General features: G+C 32.5%; 1 protein-coding gene across 1 annotated transcript; it reads right to left on the bottom strand.

Moving 5' to 3' along the window:
* Positions 1-3,107: 3,107 nt before the first annotated feature.
* LOC130940809 (cation/H(+) antiporter 15-like) lies at positions 3,108-7,314 on the bottom strand. The gene is made up of 4 exons (XM_057869047.1): positions 7,056-7,314; positions 5,711-6,712; positions 4,414-4,931; positions 3,108-3,973 (listed from the first exon to the last, which is right to left on the bottom strand). Exons 1-4 carry the CDS (start codon positions 7,305-7,307, stop codon positions 3,232-3,234), a joined length of 2,514 nt encoding a protein of 837 aa, XP_057725030.1. The 5' UTR covers positions 7,308-7,314; the 3' UTR covers positions 3,108-3,231.
* Positions 7,315-18,030: the final 10,716 nt, after the last annotated feature.

Raw genomic sequence — 18,030 nt, 5'->3', positions numbered from 1 at the left:
TGGATGATGAAGTAGCTAAGGAATGGAGTGTTGTGGTTCATGTGAAATCACGAGATTCGTATGACATGGGAGAAGAGAATAAAGAAGCTAAAGTTGGTTTTTCTCCACACTTAGGGTTGAACATGTCAGTGGAAGGTGACATTGGAAATTTACAGTTGACAAGGGAGGATGATATAGAAGATCCCACAGAAAATGCTTCAGAGAATTTCGATGATGTTGCGTAATGCTTATATAAAGAAAGTTAACGTGATTTAAAAAGGATCTTTGTGTCATGAATAAGTTAAATAAACTCAACGATGTACGTCGTTTTCTTTTGTTACAAAAAACTTGTGTATTTTCAATTTGTAGTTAAGTCTTTAATGTATTGTGCGTTTTCATGAATAAAAGCAGATTTTTTGTTTCTTTCACCGGTTTTTTCGTCAAAAGTTAGTTTACATCAAATCTTTAATGATGTTTCAGTTGTTGTTCTTAATGATGCAGTTTTGGTAATCTTGATATCTAATATTCGATATCAATTCCAATAGTGTTACGATTTTTAAATATTAGTGAACATAGCATAACGGTGGAACAGGACAAATGAAAACTGAGAATATTTCTTCATGCTGTGCAAGCACAACATTCGCTACAGAGCTTCTGTCTAAGAAATTTGCCCAAATTACCAACAAGGGAGATGATAATTGTTGTTTATTTGTGTTTAGTTTTAAAATTGTCTTAGCATATTATCGTCCGCTTTTTTTTCCTAAATCACTATCTAATGACTTAGGAGTTATCAGTTTCTTCTGAATATACTTATTTTGTTGTATGCATGTTGATATTTTCAGTACTACCTGAATATTCTGGGGAAATAGTTCCTAACAGTTTAGATGGGAAATAGTCTGATTCAAAAGACAATTTAGATGATATCTCCTCCGTTAGAATTGACAGATCCATGCAGTTTGATCTTAATATGGTTCCAGAAGAAGACAATAAAACTTACCAACAAAGAGAAGATAATATACATGTTATCAAAATGTGCTTTAATCTGAACAGAAAGCCATGGTATGGAGATGACATATCAGATCTTGTAAGACGTGAAATCCATAGATTCTTGATAGAGTATTTTTCGCCAGGTCAATACGATGTTGAAGAAAAATTTTGATCTTTTATCATAAGAGTTACGTTGATTCCCTTAATTTAATGGTTTGGGTCGTAATTTTACATGTTTATTTACTTTTAGAGTTTTTTTATTTTGGTTTAGTAAGGCATAACTTTGAAGAAGAGTAACTTTAATTTATGCTTGTTAGAAATTTATCTTAAGTATATAAATACAGATTATGACTTTATTTTTGTCTTTTAAATTTATGGTTGAATGCAAATTTAAATGATAATATAGTAAATGAGGAAATCTTATTGCTAAATTTGTTCACATGAGTTAACATATATAACTTATTTAACTTGTGAACTTGTTTATGCAAAACGAATCTAGAAATAGTATTACGAATTTAAGTAATAATGATTTAAACATATATAGTTTGAAAAAGTAGTGTTAACTTAACTAGATTATACCCAGATGCTTATTACTAAAAAAAATTAAAATATGTAATTAAATGTATTTTGCGGCGGTTGAAAGAAAACCGCCGCAAAATGTAAAATAATAATTCACCCCAAGTTACATATCGCGGCTAGGAGTGTGCATGGCCCGGCTCGACCCGAAGACCCGGCCCGGTCCCGAGCATTTTAGGGGCTAATTTGGTGTGATTTCATCAGGTCTAAGGCAGGGTAAGGGTCTAAAAAATAGACCCGGTCATTATTTCGGGTCGGATTTTGGCCATGGCTCGGGTCACCCGAAGTCGGCCCGGTGGCCCGGTCATCATACACAATTAATATTTTGTGTTATTAGTGATGGATGATGGCTATTCTTATGTAGAAGTTAAGTATTGTAAACTTTAATATTTTGTGTTATTAATTATTATAAGACTATAAGTTAATGTTTTATATTTAAAATTAATGCATAATATTGTGTTATTTGTATTGATCTAAATATTTGATGTTATTATACAATATTAGTATTGATTATGGTTATGCTTTAATTTTAGAGAAGAGTTTGTTCATGTTATATTTTTCTAAGTGAATTTTACCATGTCAAATAATAGTTGGAGCCTTGAAAATTTGGATATTTTCACATGCTAGCTTATAAGAAGATATCAAGGTAATGTAATGTTAACGGCCCGGTTTTCACTCGATTTTTATCCGTTATAATCGTGGCCCGAAAGTGTATAGGTTTCGTCGGGTCTATGGCCGGATTCGGGTCTAATAAATAGACCCGGTATATATATCGAGTTGGGTCTGGGTCACATCAAACCCGATTTCACCCGGCCTATGCACACCCCTAATCGCGACAATTCTAGAAAAAACGCCGCAAAATAAAAGGCTAATTGCAGTCCCACTCTTAACCGCCGCGATATGCGCCGCAATTATTTATTTAGCGGCGGTTTTATAAAACCGCCACAAAGTTCCTACCGCTATCTGCAGGAATTGTTGTAGTAAGGGGAGAAATTTCACAGTAATATAAACCTATTATAGGTAGAAAATAAGAGTATATAAGTAAATTTACAATTCACTAATGTTTTTTAGACTTTAATATTAATAGGGACTAAATTGAAAAAAAAAATTATATTATAGGAACCTAATTGAAAAGAAAAAAGTATAAGGACCTAATTAAAAATTTGGTAAAATTATAAGGACACGCAGAATAATTAAACTTTAATATAACTACAAAAGTAACATGAGTGTCATGAAACCACTTTTCTTGGAAGCTTTTTCTTTTTATTTTGTCTTATATTACTTTTTATTTTTGAGTTTACCAAAGATCAAATTTTAAGTTTTTTAGACATAAAGTTTTGATACCATATTATAAAATTATTTCTTTCAAAAATTTAAACTGGTATAAGAGGAGACAACATATATAAATGATTATATCTTTAATAATAAACAAAATAAAATGTTTTATATAATAGAAATAAAATTAAAATTTAACCTAGATTAAAACAGTCAAATTTAATGTGTAAATAATCATTAAAAAAATTAGATAATTACATAAAATACCTTAAATTATATATATCTATATATCAAAATTAAATTGATAATATATACATATGTACAAGAATGATTTCCTTTTCTAAAATTGTTTTACGGGTCTAAATTCTAAAATCTATATGTTGTTGATAAATCTTCAATATCCAATATGGTTAATCATACCATTGGCCACACCCTTGTATCACGTGGCACTTCCACAACATTCGGGGGTCTTTCTTGCCTAGGATGATGGTTCATAGGACCATTATTGGAATCCATATGAAAATCAGGATGATGATAACCACCACCACCAAACCCTAACATTTGTTGCTGCACCACCATAACAGAACCATCATAACTAGAATCCGAAGAAACAAGCATGTCCCCTACAACACCAAGTTCAGGATACTCATTCCACTCATTCATTCCATTAAACAACGATGAAGATTCACCATTCGCATGGCGCCTACCCACCATAATCAAATCAAAGCAACCATTCAAAGACTTAATCGCACTAATCATCTCAACACTATCCCTCACCACTTCTTCTCTATAGTCATGTCTTTTGATTTGAATGCAGTGCTCTACTTTAAACTTATGAATTAAATCCCCATCTGGATCTCTCATCATTAAGTTCCTACTTTTTCTTCTTGGCTCTATTAACCTAACCACTGTAACACTCACATTAGGATGATCCGCCATGCGCATCGCGTAAACCAACGCTTCGCGATCGTCGGAGCCTTCTATGAACAAGACCCCGACGCTATAGAACGAAGCAGACGTTAAATAATTGCTCTTGCTCAAAGTTCCACGATCAACCAGTATTCCTACCGAACAAGGCGCAGTTCTCAATATTTGACGGTTGAATGCCCTAATCGGATGCGCTGATTCAGTTACTACACCGTTGGAACTCCATTGCCTGTGAACAAAAATATTTGAAAAATAATAAAAATAAGTTTAAACTTTTTAGTTTGTATTTATTAATTATTGTTGAAATAAATGAATAATTTTTTTTAACCAAAAGATAAAGAGACTTAAATCGTGACCTCTAAGTGAATACGGATAAACTATGCTATTTAAGATATAATTTATGTACAAAATAAATAAATAATTTTAAATGTAATAGATATATCATTATAAATATTTTATATATAAAATTATAAAAATTAAGTTAAAGATAAAAAATTATACGTAATTATTTTTTTGTTGTTAAGTTGATAGTTAAAAAATAATTAGATAATAACTTAGTTAAATTTATTAAATTATCTAATAATTTTTAATTATTTAAATTTACATAAAATCAAGTGTATTTAAATTTTTACCTAAATTAAAGAAAGTAATTGTGATGTTATTACTCGCCTGTGAAATGGGACGATCAACATAGAGACCCTTTTCTCCGCGGCTTGCATGCAAACCTCGTCATGCATTGTTTCATAAGGAGAAATGGATGAGAAGAGATTGACGACAAGTTTGTCGACATTTTGCTGCTCGTAAGATCTGAAAGCGTTGATGATGTGTTGAGAATGGTTGGAGTATAGGGAATTTGTTTTGCTGCTAGTGGATTGGTGGTCTATGAAGAGCGGTGTTGCTCTTCCGGTTAATTGAATGAGATGAAGGACGTAGAAGCAAATGGGGCTTTGTTCCGTTGGATTTGACATGTCGAGAATGTTGATCATGGATGGTGTGTTTTCTTCGTTGTGAAGGCATGCCATGAGGAGGAGTTCCACGTCTGGAGATGCATGTTCAATGGTTCTTCTTCGGTTTATGGCTAAGTACCTCTTCGAAGGGTCATATAGGAATTTCACTAAAGGTGTGGTTGCTCCGGTTAACCATATCATTGATATCACCACATTGCCATATGTTTCCGTATCTATAATCTGCAACGCATTTAGGATGCCTTTTAGAAATAAATTAGTCACTATTCATATACAAATATTTTCATATAAAAATTAGACTGTTTTACATAATACATATTTACTTTCTAACTATTATTTTTACAAAAGGCATCTCATTAATGTCATTTTATGCTATAAAATTAGTAACGCTAATGTATAATTTAATTCTTCTTTTTTTCTCTAAATAAAAACAATGTTAAATAACTTATAAAATTATCATTTTTCGCAAATAACTAACCAATTCTAAATTGAAAATACTAAATTTTATATCAAAAAAATTAATAATATAAAAAATGATAAAATATATTTTTTGTCCTTAAAATTTGACAACAATTTTAAAAATATCTCTAAATTTTATTTTGTTTCAATTTTATTCCAAAAGTTTTCAATTTGCATCAAATATACACCTAACGGCTAATTTTCTAAAAAATTTAAAACCGATTCAAAAATAATTTTTAAGAACAACTCTCAATACAAACAAATCAAGCATAATTTGTATGCATTATTGTTAGTTTGGTCTTAAATTTTTTAAAAATTTAGCTGAGTATATTTGATACAAATCGAAAACTCTTAGAACAAAATTGAAATAAAATAAAATTTAAGAATATTTTTTAAACTTTTGACAAATTTTAGAGACAAAAAATATACTTTATCCTAAATAAACTTTTAATTCTCCAACATTTTTCATTAAATAAATATGAATCAATAAATCATTTCTTAATTAGTCAAATAATATAGGTGATGATGTTATTAATTCTTACCTTGAGGTACATAGAACCTTGCAAGTAGAGCATTTGAGTGATGCCCTGTGCACTCATGATAAGACCTAAGGAAAGAGAATCAGTGACAGACATCTTGCAATAAAGCGAAGGCAACATTGCTCCAAAAATCTTCCCAAGGAAGCTACTTATAGCCAAAACCTGCACAACCGCAAAGCTCGTTGCATCAAGTGCAAAGGAATTAAACCTTGCCCCACTGAAAAGAAAATACAACGGCAAGAACACCGCCGAAACCAAAGCATCCAGCTTCTCACTCAACGCTGAGCCCAAAGGCGGCCCATCAGGCACAGCAAGGCCCAAAAGTATAGGCCCAGTCATAAAATGCCCCCCAATAAGCTCACTAAACAACGCAGATAACAACATCATTACGAAAATCGTAATTATGTAGGCTTCCTTAATGGGCTTTCCTTCCGGGGTTCGCCTTATCATCCACATTATAATGGGCCTACAAACAAAAACTATGACAGCCACCAAGAAAAGGAACGAAAGCGACGCCATTTGCAACGACCTAGAGCCCTTCCTCAAACCATGGTGTGAGAAAACTGAAGTTATCAAAACAGCAGAGATTGTTCCAGAAATCATCGAGGAAGAAACGGCCAAACGGCCAAGCTCAGAGTTCAAGAGCTTGAGATCTGCGAGGTGGCTTGCTGTGGAGTGGAATGAACAGCTTGATAAGTAGAAACAGACGTAGAAGATGGAAGTGTAGAGGTTTTCTTGAGGGAGCAGGAATAGTGCGCGGAGTGTGAGGGCGGTTACTGCGGTGAAAACGATGGGGAATACGAAACAAGAGAGTGCAATTGCCCACGTCTTTTTACCCGTTGTGACTATTGAGGTTAGGTCTATTTTGACTCCTATGAGGAACATGAATATCATGCTGCCGAAAAAGGCGATGGTCTCGCTCACGTAGAAGGTTCTTGGTGGGAACAGATACTTTTGAACCACACCGATTTGTCCCAGGATGGATGGTCCTAGTGCTAATCCTCCCTGAATACATCTAAAAAATGTTACAAAACAATTGAGGAGCAATCATGTATTGGATATTTATTACGAGCACTAGGACACACCACTAAACTATTATTTTGATCTCTCAAAGATGAATTGGGTATTTATAACGAGCACTGATTTACAATTTATAAGTATTGGCACATCAACCATGTATAATACTTTCAGGTATAATCTTAAACTTCACAAAATATATTTTCATTTCTTTGTAACTAAACAGCTTTTCAATATGAAACTTGGAATTTGGTTAAAACAAGAATTATGAATACATATGATATTTCTTTACTCTCTAATATATATTAAAAGATTAGAAGCAATAAATTACCAGCATCTGGGGAACAAAACTACTTTGGCCAAAGGGGGTTAATAGGAGTTGTAAGGTTGTGGTGATCAATGCAACAACGGAGGTTTGAAGAATAAGCACTGGCATTGTGTAAGACAAAGGGCTATCACTGAAGAATATTCCTCTTGACCTTGCAGCCCTTGTGAAGCGTTCACACACCCATATGGTGTTATTAGTTGTGGTTGCCTCATGTCCCAAGGTGGTTGTTGAGGCATTCAATGTAGCTGTATTCATGACTTGTTGCGAAAATCAACAAACTAGCAAGATAGAACAAATGCTCTTATGAATTGAAGAGAATGAAGGGGGAGCAATTATCAATGTAGGGTCAAAATTAAACTAATAATTATCACCAAATCCTTGAATTGCAAGGATCTAGCTCATGGAGATCTTGCACCACCATTTTTTGTTATAAGAGTCAAATTATTAATTAGCTAGCTTCAAGTGGTAATGTTAAATTGTGGGTTATGAGGCAATCTTAAAATTAGTTTTGTTTTGTGATTCCTGATTATTAGTGGAGGGTGTTGATTTTATTTTTAGGAGGAGAAATTGATGGTATTGGGCTATGGGGGGAGCCATGTAAAACTTTGTTACCATAGCCACAATATTCTTTGCTCTAGTTTAAAGTGTAGAATTTTGTGGCGTAATGCTCTATTTTATTGGTAGTAGTAGTTTGGTTACATTTTGGATTTATGCGCTTAAATAGGCAATAAATATCTATCAGATTTAGATCTACAAGTCTCTCTTTATTTATTTGTGAAATTATTTTTTAAAATATTATTTTTATTTTTACTGTCTTTAAAATTATTATTTTTAATTTTTAATTTGATTTAATTTTACGACATTTAAAATAAATTTTTATAATATTCAGATATCCACATTTTCTGTTAAAATAGAACAAAATTCGAGTAAAATGTTACAAAAAGGATGAATAAGGATGGATACTCATTTATGGGTGAATTTGATTTCTTATGCTGAAAAGAGCAAATTCTCATGACAAAGTACAATTAATAAAGTTTGAAAAGTAGAATTTGTTTGCCTATAAAAATATAAACGAGGCAAATGGATTTTACACACACAATTACAAATACTCTCCTTTCTCTCTCTTTACACCAATAAAATTATCTTCTCTCTTTATAACTATTAATAATATCTCTCTTTCTATCTTTACGTTACTGCATATAAATATATAAATTATTTTATCGAATTAATTATATTAATATTAGATTTTTCTAGTTACATATCTTTATTTTATATTTAGAACATCTTCCTTATTTATTTCACAACACGTTATCAGCACGAGACTCTGATCAAATTTTTAGGAAAATTCAAGTAATAAATTTTCATTATGTCGAAACTCTCTCATCTTGAATTCAATGTTCTTGATATATCTGGAAACAATTATTTATCATGGATATTAGATGCTGAAATTTATCTTGATTCAATGGATATTGGAGATACCATTAAGGCTGAAAATAATGCATTCCAGACGGATAAAGCCAAAGCCATGATTTTTCTTCGTCGTCATCTTGACGAAAGATTGAAAAATAAATATCTCACATTAAAAGATCCTACAGATCTTTGGAAAGACCTTGAAGAAAGGTATAATCATCAAAAAACGATAATACTTCCTGAAGCCTGATATGAATGGACGCACTTGCGTCTACAAGATTTTAAATCCATAAATGAATATAATTCTGCAATGTTTCGAATAACCTCACGAATAAAATTATGTGGGGAAAAGATAACTTATCATGATATGTTGGAGAAAACTTTCTCAACCTTCCATACCTCGAATGTGCTCATGCAGCAGCAATATCGAGAAAAAGGGTTTAAAAAATATTCTGAGTTAATTTCTTACCTTTTTGTTGCTGAACGTAACAATGAGTTGCTTTTAAAGAATCACGAAGCGCGCCCTGCCGGCGCCGCCCCATTTCCTGAAGTAAATGCGGCAAATCATTACTCCAGAAGAGGTAAATGGCAAGTTTTTAATAACAAGAAAAATTATGGAAGGAAAAGGAATTATATTCAAAAGAGAGGATCTCACCAGAAGTGGGATAAAGAAAGAAATATCGGGTAGAATAAATCAACAGAGGATAAGTATTTCTGTTGTGGTGGAAAGGGCCATTAGTCACGTACCTGTCGTACACCAAGGCACCTAGTCGATCTTTACCAGCCATCTTTGAAAAAGAACGACAAGGAAAAAAAGTCGAATTTCGTTTCAAATGATGCTGAAAATTCCACCACTCATTATGATGTTTCTGATTTCTTTGAGAATCCTGAAGGAAATATTGGTCATCTGATCAATGATTGAATAGTTTAATGTGTGTAATTGTTAAGTATCCATGTAAATAAATAATATAAAGAACTTATTATTAAGTTTTATTTTCTATGTATTTAAGTTTCAAAAATGATGTATATAAATAATGAAATATTAATGTTTATGAATTTTGAAATCATTAAATGTGTCATGTTTTAAAATAAAATTTTAGTATATGACATTATTTTTATGTACAGTGAAAAATAATTTCGATCAATTATTCAATTTAACTGTGCATACTACTCATTTTATTATTATTTGTCTTTAAAGAAAATAGCAAGGATATATAATGAAGATGTATGACTTGCGGATAGTGCAAGTTCGCACACTATTCTCAAAAGTGATATATATTTTTACCCATATTGTGTCAAAAGAAGAATGTGTTAATACTATAATTGGCTCAGGCAATGTGATTGAAGGCTCCGGAAGAGCTATAATTTTGTTTCCCGGAGGAACAAAATTCATAATAAATAATTCACTATTGTCTACCAAGTCTCGACGAAACTTGTTGAGTTTTAAAGATATTCACCAAAATGGATATCATATTGAAACTATGAACGAGGAGTCATGAGTATTTATGTATCACAACTTATGATTTAAATAAAAATGTTATATTAGAAAAGTTGTCCTCACTTTCATCTGGGTAGTATTATACCAAGATTAGTGCAATTGAATCACATGTCACTGTAAACCAGAAGTTTACTAGCCCAAATGAATTCATAACTTGACATGATAGATTGGGTCATCCGGGAACAACCATGATGCGGAGAATTATTGAAAACTCCCATAGGCATTCACTAAAGAACCAAAAGATTCTTAAATCTAGTGAATTTTTTTGTGCTGCATGTTTTCAAGGGAAGTTAATTTTAAGGTCATCACCAGTAAAGATTGGATTTGAGTCCCTTGAATTTCTAGAAAGGATTCAAGGTGATATATGTGGACCTATTCATCCACCATGTGGATCTTTTAGATATTTTATGGTCCTAATAGACGCATCTCCGAGATGGTCACATGTGTGCTTATTATCTTCTCGCAACCTGGCGTTTGCGAGATTACTGGCTCAAATTATTCGATTAAAAGTACAATTTCCAGAAAATCTAATCAAAGCAATTTGTCTTAATAATGCTGGTGAATTTACTTTCCAAGCTTTTGATGCTTATTGTATGACTAATTGAATAAGTGTTGAACATCCAGAAGCTTATGTTCACACACAAAATGGGTTAGCAGAATCACTTATTAAATGCCTCCAATTTATTGCTAGACCCTTACTTATGAAAACAAATCTCCCAACCTCGGTTTGGGGCATGCTATTTTACATGCCGCAGCACTTATTCGTTTGAGGCCAACGAGTTGCCATCAATTCTCTCCTATGCAATTAGCTTTTGGCCAGCAGCCAAATATTTCCCATTTAAGAATATTTGGGTGTGCGATATATGTTCTCATTGCACCACCTAATCGCACCAAAATGGGACTCCAAAAAAAATTGGGGATATATGTTGGATATGATTCTCCCTCTATAGTGAGGTATCTTGAGATATAAACTGGAGATGTATTTAAAGTCCAATTTGCGAATTGTCATTTTGATGAATCAAAATTTCCAACATTAGGGAAAGAGAATAAACTTCCTGAAAAGGAACTTATTTGGAGTGCATCATCGTTGATGCATTTAGATCCTTGATTAGGGCAATATCACTACAACATTTTTGCCCTAAGGTAACCCTTATTCGAAGCAACATTTAACAAAAGTTGCCTTAGATAGGCAAAGACAACATTTTTTACGAGTTACTTTTGAGTAAGGCAAAGATAACAAAATTTTTGGTCACCCATAAAAAAAGTTGCCTTTGATATCTAAAACAACGTTTACAAAATGTTGCAATATAAAAACTTTAAGACAACACTTTTAAATAAAAATACAACATTTTATAAGGGTTGTCAAAAAAATTTAACAAATAACATTTATAAAAAGTTGCCTAAAATTATTCACAGTTAAAAATTTTAGAGAAAAGCTTTTAATCATTTTCCCACAAATTATTTTTCCTATCAAATAATAACTTAAAAAAAAACAAATTTGTTTATTAGTGAAAAGAGAATACCCTAAATCCTAAATAACCAAGCCACTGAGCTAGTAACACTCACGCACGATCCCTTTCTCTCATTTCTCCATTGTCAGCTCCAATAATCAATGATGCTAACGGCGACAGCAACTCCTCCATGGCGACGGCGCGGTGCTCTCCTCCACGGCGACGGCGCGGTGCACTCCTCCACGGCGAGGCGCGGTGCACTCCTCCACGGCGACGGCGTGGTGCTCATCTCCATGCAGGCTTCTCCATGGCGACGGCGCGATGCGCTCCTTGTTCTGTGCCCAACCACCTCCGGCGAGAAACCCCTATCCTTTCTCTTCTCCTTCTTCCTCTTCTTCTCTTTTCTCGCATTCTCCTCTTCGCGAACCGGAGATGCATGCAGAACCATAGCAACCTCTGTTCCGTTGGCGAGCTTTGATGCAACACAGCGACCACCCCTCCGCTGGTCTATTGCTTTGGCAACACGGCGACCACCCCTCAAGTGTAACCTCCTCACCCCTGCCTTGTTACTCTGTTCTTCAATTTCTAGGTTTTTGCAAAAACCCATTTTGCTGTTATCTGATTTAATTCATTACATTTTAGTTGGATTTTAATTTTTACTTAGTAATTTTATTTATTCAAACTTATTTTTGCTAATTAGGTTAATTTAGATTAAACTTAGGATTTTTTTTTATCAGTATTTGTCTTAGTTCATAGGTAATTACGCATGCTATTATGATTCTTGAGTCTGGAATTTCAATTTGTTTGGAATAGCTTGATTGATATTTTGTTGAATTTTAAGTTTTTCACTACTTTTCAATAGGATTCAAGTTAAAGGGAAAAGAACAAGAAAGAAGGAACAAAAAGAGCAGTTTGTGACACTATTAAAATTTTAATTTTCAACGTGTCTGTTTTTTCTTTAGTTTTCTTCTGAATGCTATTTGATGTCATATATATCATCATTGTTGTCTTGTAGGGAGATGCTGATGTAATATGTGATGTAGCTTGGGAATTCTGGCTGCTGGAGCATATGGCTTGCCTCAATTTCGACTGCGAGTGTTTTTATGGGGTACTAAACCTTCTGAGGTATTCTAATGTTTTTGAGGTATGTGCAAATTTTACATAGGACTTGTGTAACTGTGTTTTGAATTGTAAAATAACTTTTTAGAGGTGTTTATTAGTCATGGCATAGTGATTGATTGGCATGTTCATTGGTTTCAACTAGCCATAGGTTTGCTGTTAGTTATTTATTATTAAATTGTTTGGATTTAAAAAATCCATTTTATAATTTGAATACTAAATGGATGATTAAGCCTCATTTTTTCTATTTTTTAATTTAAAAAAGCACTAAAAGTTTCATGCTATTTATTCTCATAAATACCTTTGTATATTAGCTTAACATTGGCTCAGAATTAAGATGTGATGGAACATTTCTTCTTTAAAAATGGAACAAATTGATGAAGGTGTCATTTCAGAATGCTGTTGATCAAGTTCGGTACCTTTTTCCACATCTATATCTCAATTCTGTTGAGTTGGATCATCACAAAGTTGTAAAGGAAGGTCAATTGGTAGAACCTCACTCAGCATAACCATGAATGAATGTTAGAACTTTTCTTCGCCTTGTTTATTATGCTAATGCTAATTTTCTGCACTTGTTACTACTATGTATCTATGTTAGTGTTGTATTTTGAAAACTAAGAAAGACAATGTTAGTGCTTCTCATAACATAAATAACTTTCGCAATTCCCATCTTCATGTGCATACGTAATATATTGAACTATCCTTGCTCTTAACATTATTGGAATTCTGTGGATCTTGTTCTTGTTGCTCATAAGACGTTCTTTATGTTGTTATCCATTTGTTTATCTTTCAATTTGTTGACGTTCTTTATGCTCTTAACATTTGTTTAGTGCTTTCCTGTAATTTTTAGTTTATAATTTTATTGAACTAGATATATGTTATCTATCTTTAGAAGTAATGACTTTATTTTTTTTAAATAATATTTTTTATTTGAACATGAATATGATCTAATTGAAATGAATTCCAACAGTGACGAAATTCGGCAATCATATAATGAACTCCTCGAATTCAAGATTGTATTGCAGAAGGTATTTATTTATTTTTCTTCTTGATGTTTTGTAGCAAGCATATTCTCAGTTTAATTTCGAAGTTTAGGGGTGTAGATATGCACCATATTTATCATTATTGACATATTAGTACTCTTTTCTTATTTTTAACCCCTTTATTTAATTCCATCTGGTTTAAGATTTATTAGTGGGATGTTGTTTTTTAAGTTTTAACTGTTGAGTTTTTCATATTCTTGCAATGATGTTTTAGGGGTCAAGATTTTGCTTTTTTGGATATAGGTTTTGTTGCGCCTTACTGACTTGGAGGCAACTTTGGATGCAGGGTTGAGGCACCGCAATAAGGCTCTAGCTTTTGTAGGGGAACATCTACCAGACTAGATAAACATGGTATGATTTTCTTTTTTTCTGTCTTGTTTTTCAACTACAAAGCAGTCCTTTTACTTTTGATACTGCTGCTCGTGATCAAACAAGAGAGAGCATCAATGAGTTCTTGGAAAGTGTTAAAAGCCATGATCTAGCAAAAGCTGAGATTCTCAACATAATCAACATCAGGTCCACTAACATAGTCGAAATTTTTCCCGTAAGTTGCCAATAATGTCACTCAAGTTATATTTGCTCTCAACTTTTTAGTTTTTACCCACTAAACCTTGTCTTTCGCTTTACTAAACTGGTTAGCAGTAACACACTAACATATAAGCAATAGAATATTTCTGAGAATTAATAGATACCTTGACATTATTACATAACTTCTAATACTATGAAAAATGTTTAGCTCTGAATTCATCTTAGTATGATTTGGAAACTCATAAGGAAAAGTGATTAATCATCCTTGAACCCATATCTGAATCCTTGTAGCCTATAACATAAATGACAAAACCTTGTCTTCTAAGTTCCTTGTTCAATGTGAATTTGGGGTATGTCAATTCTTGATTGGTTGAATTTATTTTGAAATGAGAAAAGTAATTATAATGGTGCATGAATTATTAAGCCATAGAATCATTCTGCTATGTTATGTCATTTTTATGTTTGACATTGACAATAGATGAACTCGGTGATATGCTTTTGAGTTTGTTGTCTATCTTCACTTGTGTTTAGCATTTATTTGAGTAGTTCTAATTAGAGTTTTGGTGTGCTTTGCTTTTGTTACATAGATCATAGTGTTGTGATACTCGTTTTTCGGATGAAGAGCTCACAGAAATAGTTGAGATTGTGAAGAGAACATTGCCACCACCCCCTGAAGATGCCAATGGTGCTGAAGCAACAAAATCAAATGGTGAGGAAGGTGGGGAACAAATGGAAACAAGTTGATATCCTACTTGTGACCATAGAATTTTGTCAATAGCACCACAGGATCTCAAGCAAGCAGTTCGGTTATAGTTTTCTATTAGTTGGTATACTGAGATTTAGAATTAGGTTCATTTTTCAAGGGGTGTAAGTGTGTTGATTACTATCTTATTGGTGATGAAATACACATGCAAGGTGCATTGCCAAATTTGCAATATCGCACAGCAGGAAAAATATGTATTTTGTTACTTATGTTTATTTATTTGACTTGGTAACTTAGCAAGTATGTTAATTGGCACATGAAAGATCTTTCTATATATATGCAATATATATTATTAGCTTATTCTCCCTATATTGATTAAATTGAATTTAAATATTTAAATATTGTTAGTGTGTGCTATATATTCTTCAAATGTCATATACATATAACAAAGGTAAAAAATATATTGCTTTAGATATAAAAAAAGAGAATCTAAGAAAAACTCAATGAAGTGTTGCTTTAAGTATTAGAAAAAGATAACTGCAAATAAACTTAGATAAGTGTTGCTTTAGTTCTATAAAGAAAGTAACTTAAAAAAAATCTGGACAAGTGTTGTTTTAGGTATATGAAAAAACAACTAGAAAAAACTTATATAAGTGTTGCTTTAGGTATATGAAAAGGCAACTTAAAAAAATCTGGACAAGTGTTGCTTTATGTATTAGAAAATACAACTTGTAAAAAGTGTTGCCATAAAGTCTTATCTAAAGCGTTGTGTTTGGGTCCCCTAAGGCAACTCTTTTGTGGAGTTACTTTTTTTTGTAGAAAAGGCAACGTTTTTTTAATGTTGCTATAAAAAGGGTTCCCTTTGATACACAAAAGCGTTGCCTTAGACCAAAGGTAACGGCCGTATAGCCAACCCCCCAAAAAGCGTTGCGTTTTGTTGGAAAGTGTTGCCTTTGATCAAAGGCAACACTTTTCCGTATTATAGGCAACGTTTTCAAAGGGTTGCCTCAGCCCGAATTTATTGTAGTGTATGAACTAGAAGTTCAAAAGATTATACATTTGTAAAGAATAGCAAATGAATTGGCTGATGCATTTTTCGATACAAAGAGGATAACCAAGTCGTATATACCAGCGGAAAATGCTCCAATTCAAATTGATGTCCCAGTTGGACAAATTGCCATCGAAGCAAATACATGACAGAAGCGTGGCAGGCCTGTCGGTTCCAAAGACAAAAATTCTCGAAAGCGAAAAGAGGTAAATAATATTTCTGTTGAAAAAGACATAGTAGAGACACCTGCAGTTGTCCACAATTTTGATATAATTTTAACGCTAGAAGACGTTCAGGTACCTGAAAATTGTGAAAATTACGAGATGTCGATAAATTATGTCTTTACAGGAGAGAAATGGGACCGAAATAAGACAATTGTCAATGAAATATTTGCATATAATGTGGCATTAAATATCATGCATGAAAATAAGGATCTTGAGCCAAGATCAGTCGAAGAATGTCGACAAAGAAATAATTGGCCAAAATGGGAAGAAACCATGAAGGCTGAATTAGACTCACTTGCAAAACGTGAAGTCTTTGGACCTGTAGTCCGTACACCTGCAGATGTAAAATTTGTTGGATACCGATGGGTATTTGTGAGAAAACGAAATGAGAAAAATGAAGTTGTGCGCTACAAAGCCCAACTTGTGGCACAAGGTTTTTCATAAAGGCCCAGTATAGATTATGAAGAAACATATTCTCCTGTAGTGAATGCGATAACATTGTGTTATTTGGTTAGTTTATCTGCGTATCATAAACTGCATATGCATTTAATGGATGTGGTAACAGCCTATTTATACGGCACATTAGATTGGGATATCTATAGGAAAGTCCTTGAAGGACTAAAGATATCTAAACCATCCAATGAATATTCGCAAGGGTTATACTCAGTCAAATTGCAAAGATCTTTATATGGTCTGAAGCAATCTGGACGAATGTGATATAATCGTCTTACTGAGTATCTGGCCAAAAATAGATTCAAGAATGGTGATATCTGTCCATGTATTTTCATAAAGAAATCTGCATCTGGATTCATTATAATTGCTGTGTACGTTGATGATTGAAATATCATTGGGACTCCTGAAGAGATTCCAACAATTATAAAAACTTTAAAAGAAGAGTTTGAGATGAAAGATCTTGAAAGATTAAATTTTGTCTTGGCTTGCAGATCGAGTATACAAAAAATGGGATCTTTATTCATTAAACAACACACACAAAAAAGATCTTAAAAATATTTTATATGGATAAGTCACATCCCTTAAGTACCCCAATGATCGTAAGATCTTTGGATGTGAAAAAGGATCAATTCTGTCCTAAAGAAGAAAATGAAGATATCATTGGTCTTGAAGTACCATATCTTAGTGCCATTGGAGCACTAATGTATCTTGCTAATAATACGCGACCTGACATATCATTCGCGGTGAATTTACTAGCAAGGTATAGTTTCTCTCCAACCAGAAGACATTGGAGGGGAATCAAGCAAATCTTTCGATATTTTCATGGAATGGTTGATATGGAATTGTTTTATTCATATGGATCCAAGTCACAATTAGTTAGCTATGCAGATGCTGGATACTTGTCTGGTCCACATAGTTTTCATTAGTGTATATAGTCTAATTTTTTTTAAGAATATTGTAATTATACAGAAATTAATATCGCCACTTGATTTAAGTGAAAAATGAGTAATTAGAAATGTATTTATTTATTTTGTGTTCTAAAGACACATGTTAATATTATAAAATAAAAAAATATTTATTAAAAATATAAAAATATTTAAATTTTTTGTTAATGATAAATTTATCATGTATTTTAAGGATATATATTAGCTAAATTTATAAAGTATTATTTTTAAATTAATTAAAATATTTTAAAATATTAATCAAAATATTATTTTCTCTTTAATCAAGTTATACACTTTAACATAAAATAATATTACCCTATTTCATCTCAAAAACTACTTCAACCATTTGATTTCTTTTGTAGAAGTTGTTTTCATCCAAGTAATGGGAAATTTGTAAGGATCTAAACTCATAATACAATGTTGTTATCTAAATTATGGGTAGGATTTTGTACGAACGTAACTGCGAAGCAATCACAAAAACACTTGTCACGCGGTCGCTATTTTTTTCCTCCTAAATCAATGGAAATTAAAAGTTGATGGAAATGTATAATGATAAA

Source organism: Arachis stenosperma, chromosome 7 (assembly GCF_014773155.1).
Source record: "Arachis stenosperma cultivar V10309 chromosome 7, arast.V10309.gnm1.PFL2, whole genome shotgun sequence".
NCBI classification, from domain to species: Eukaryota; Viridiplantae; Streptophyta; class Magnoliopsida; order Fabales; family Fabaceae; genus Arachis; species Arachis stenosperma.
This window is presented reverse-complemented; position numbering and strand designations above follow the sequence as displayed.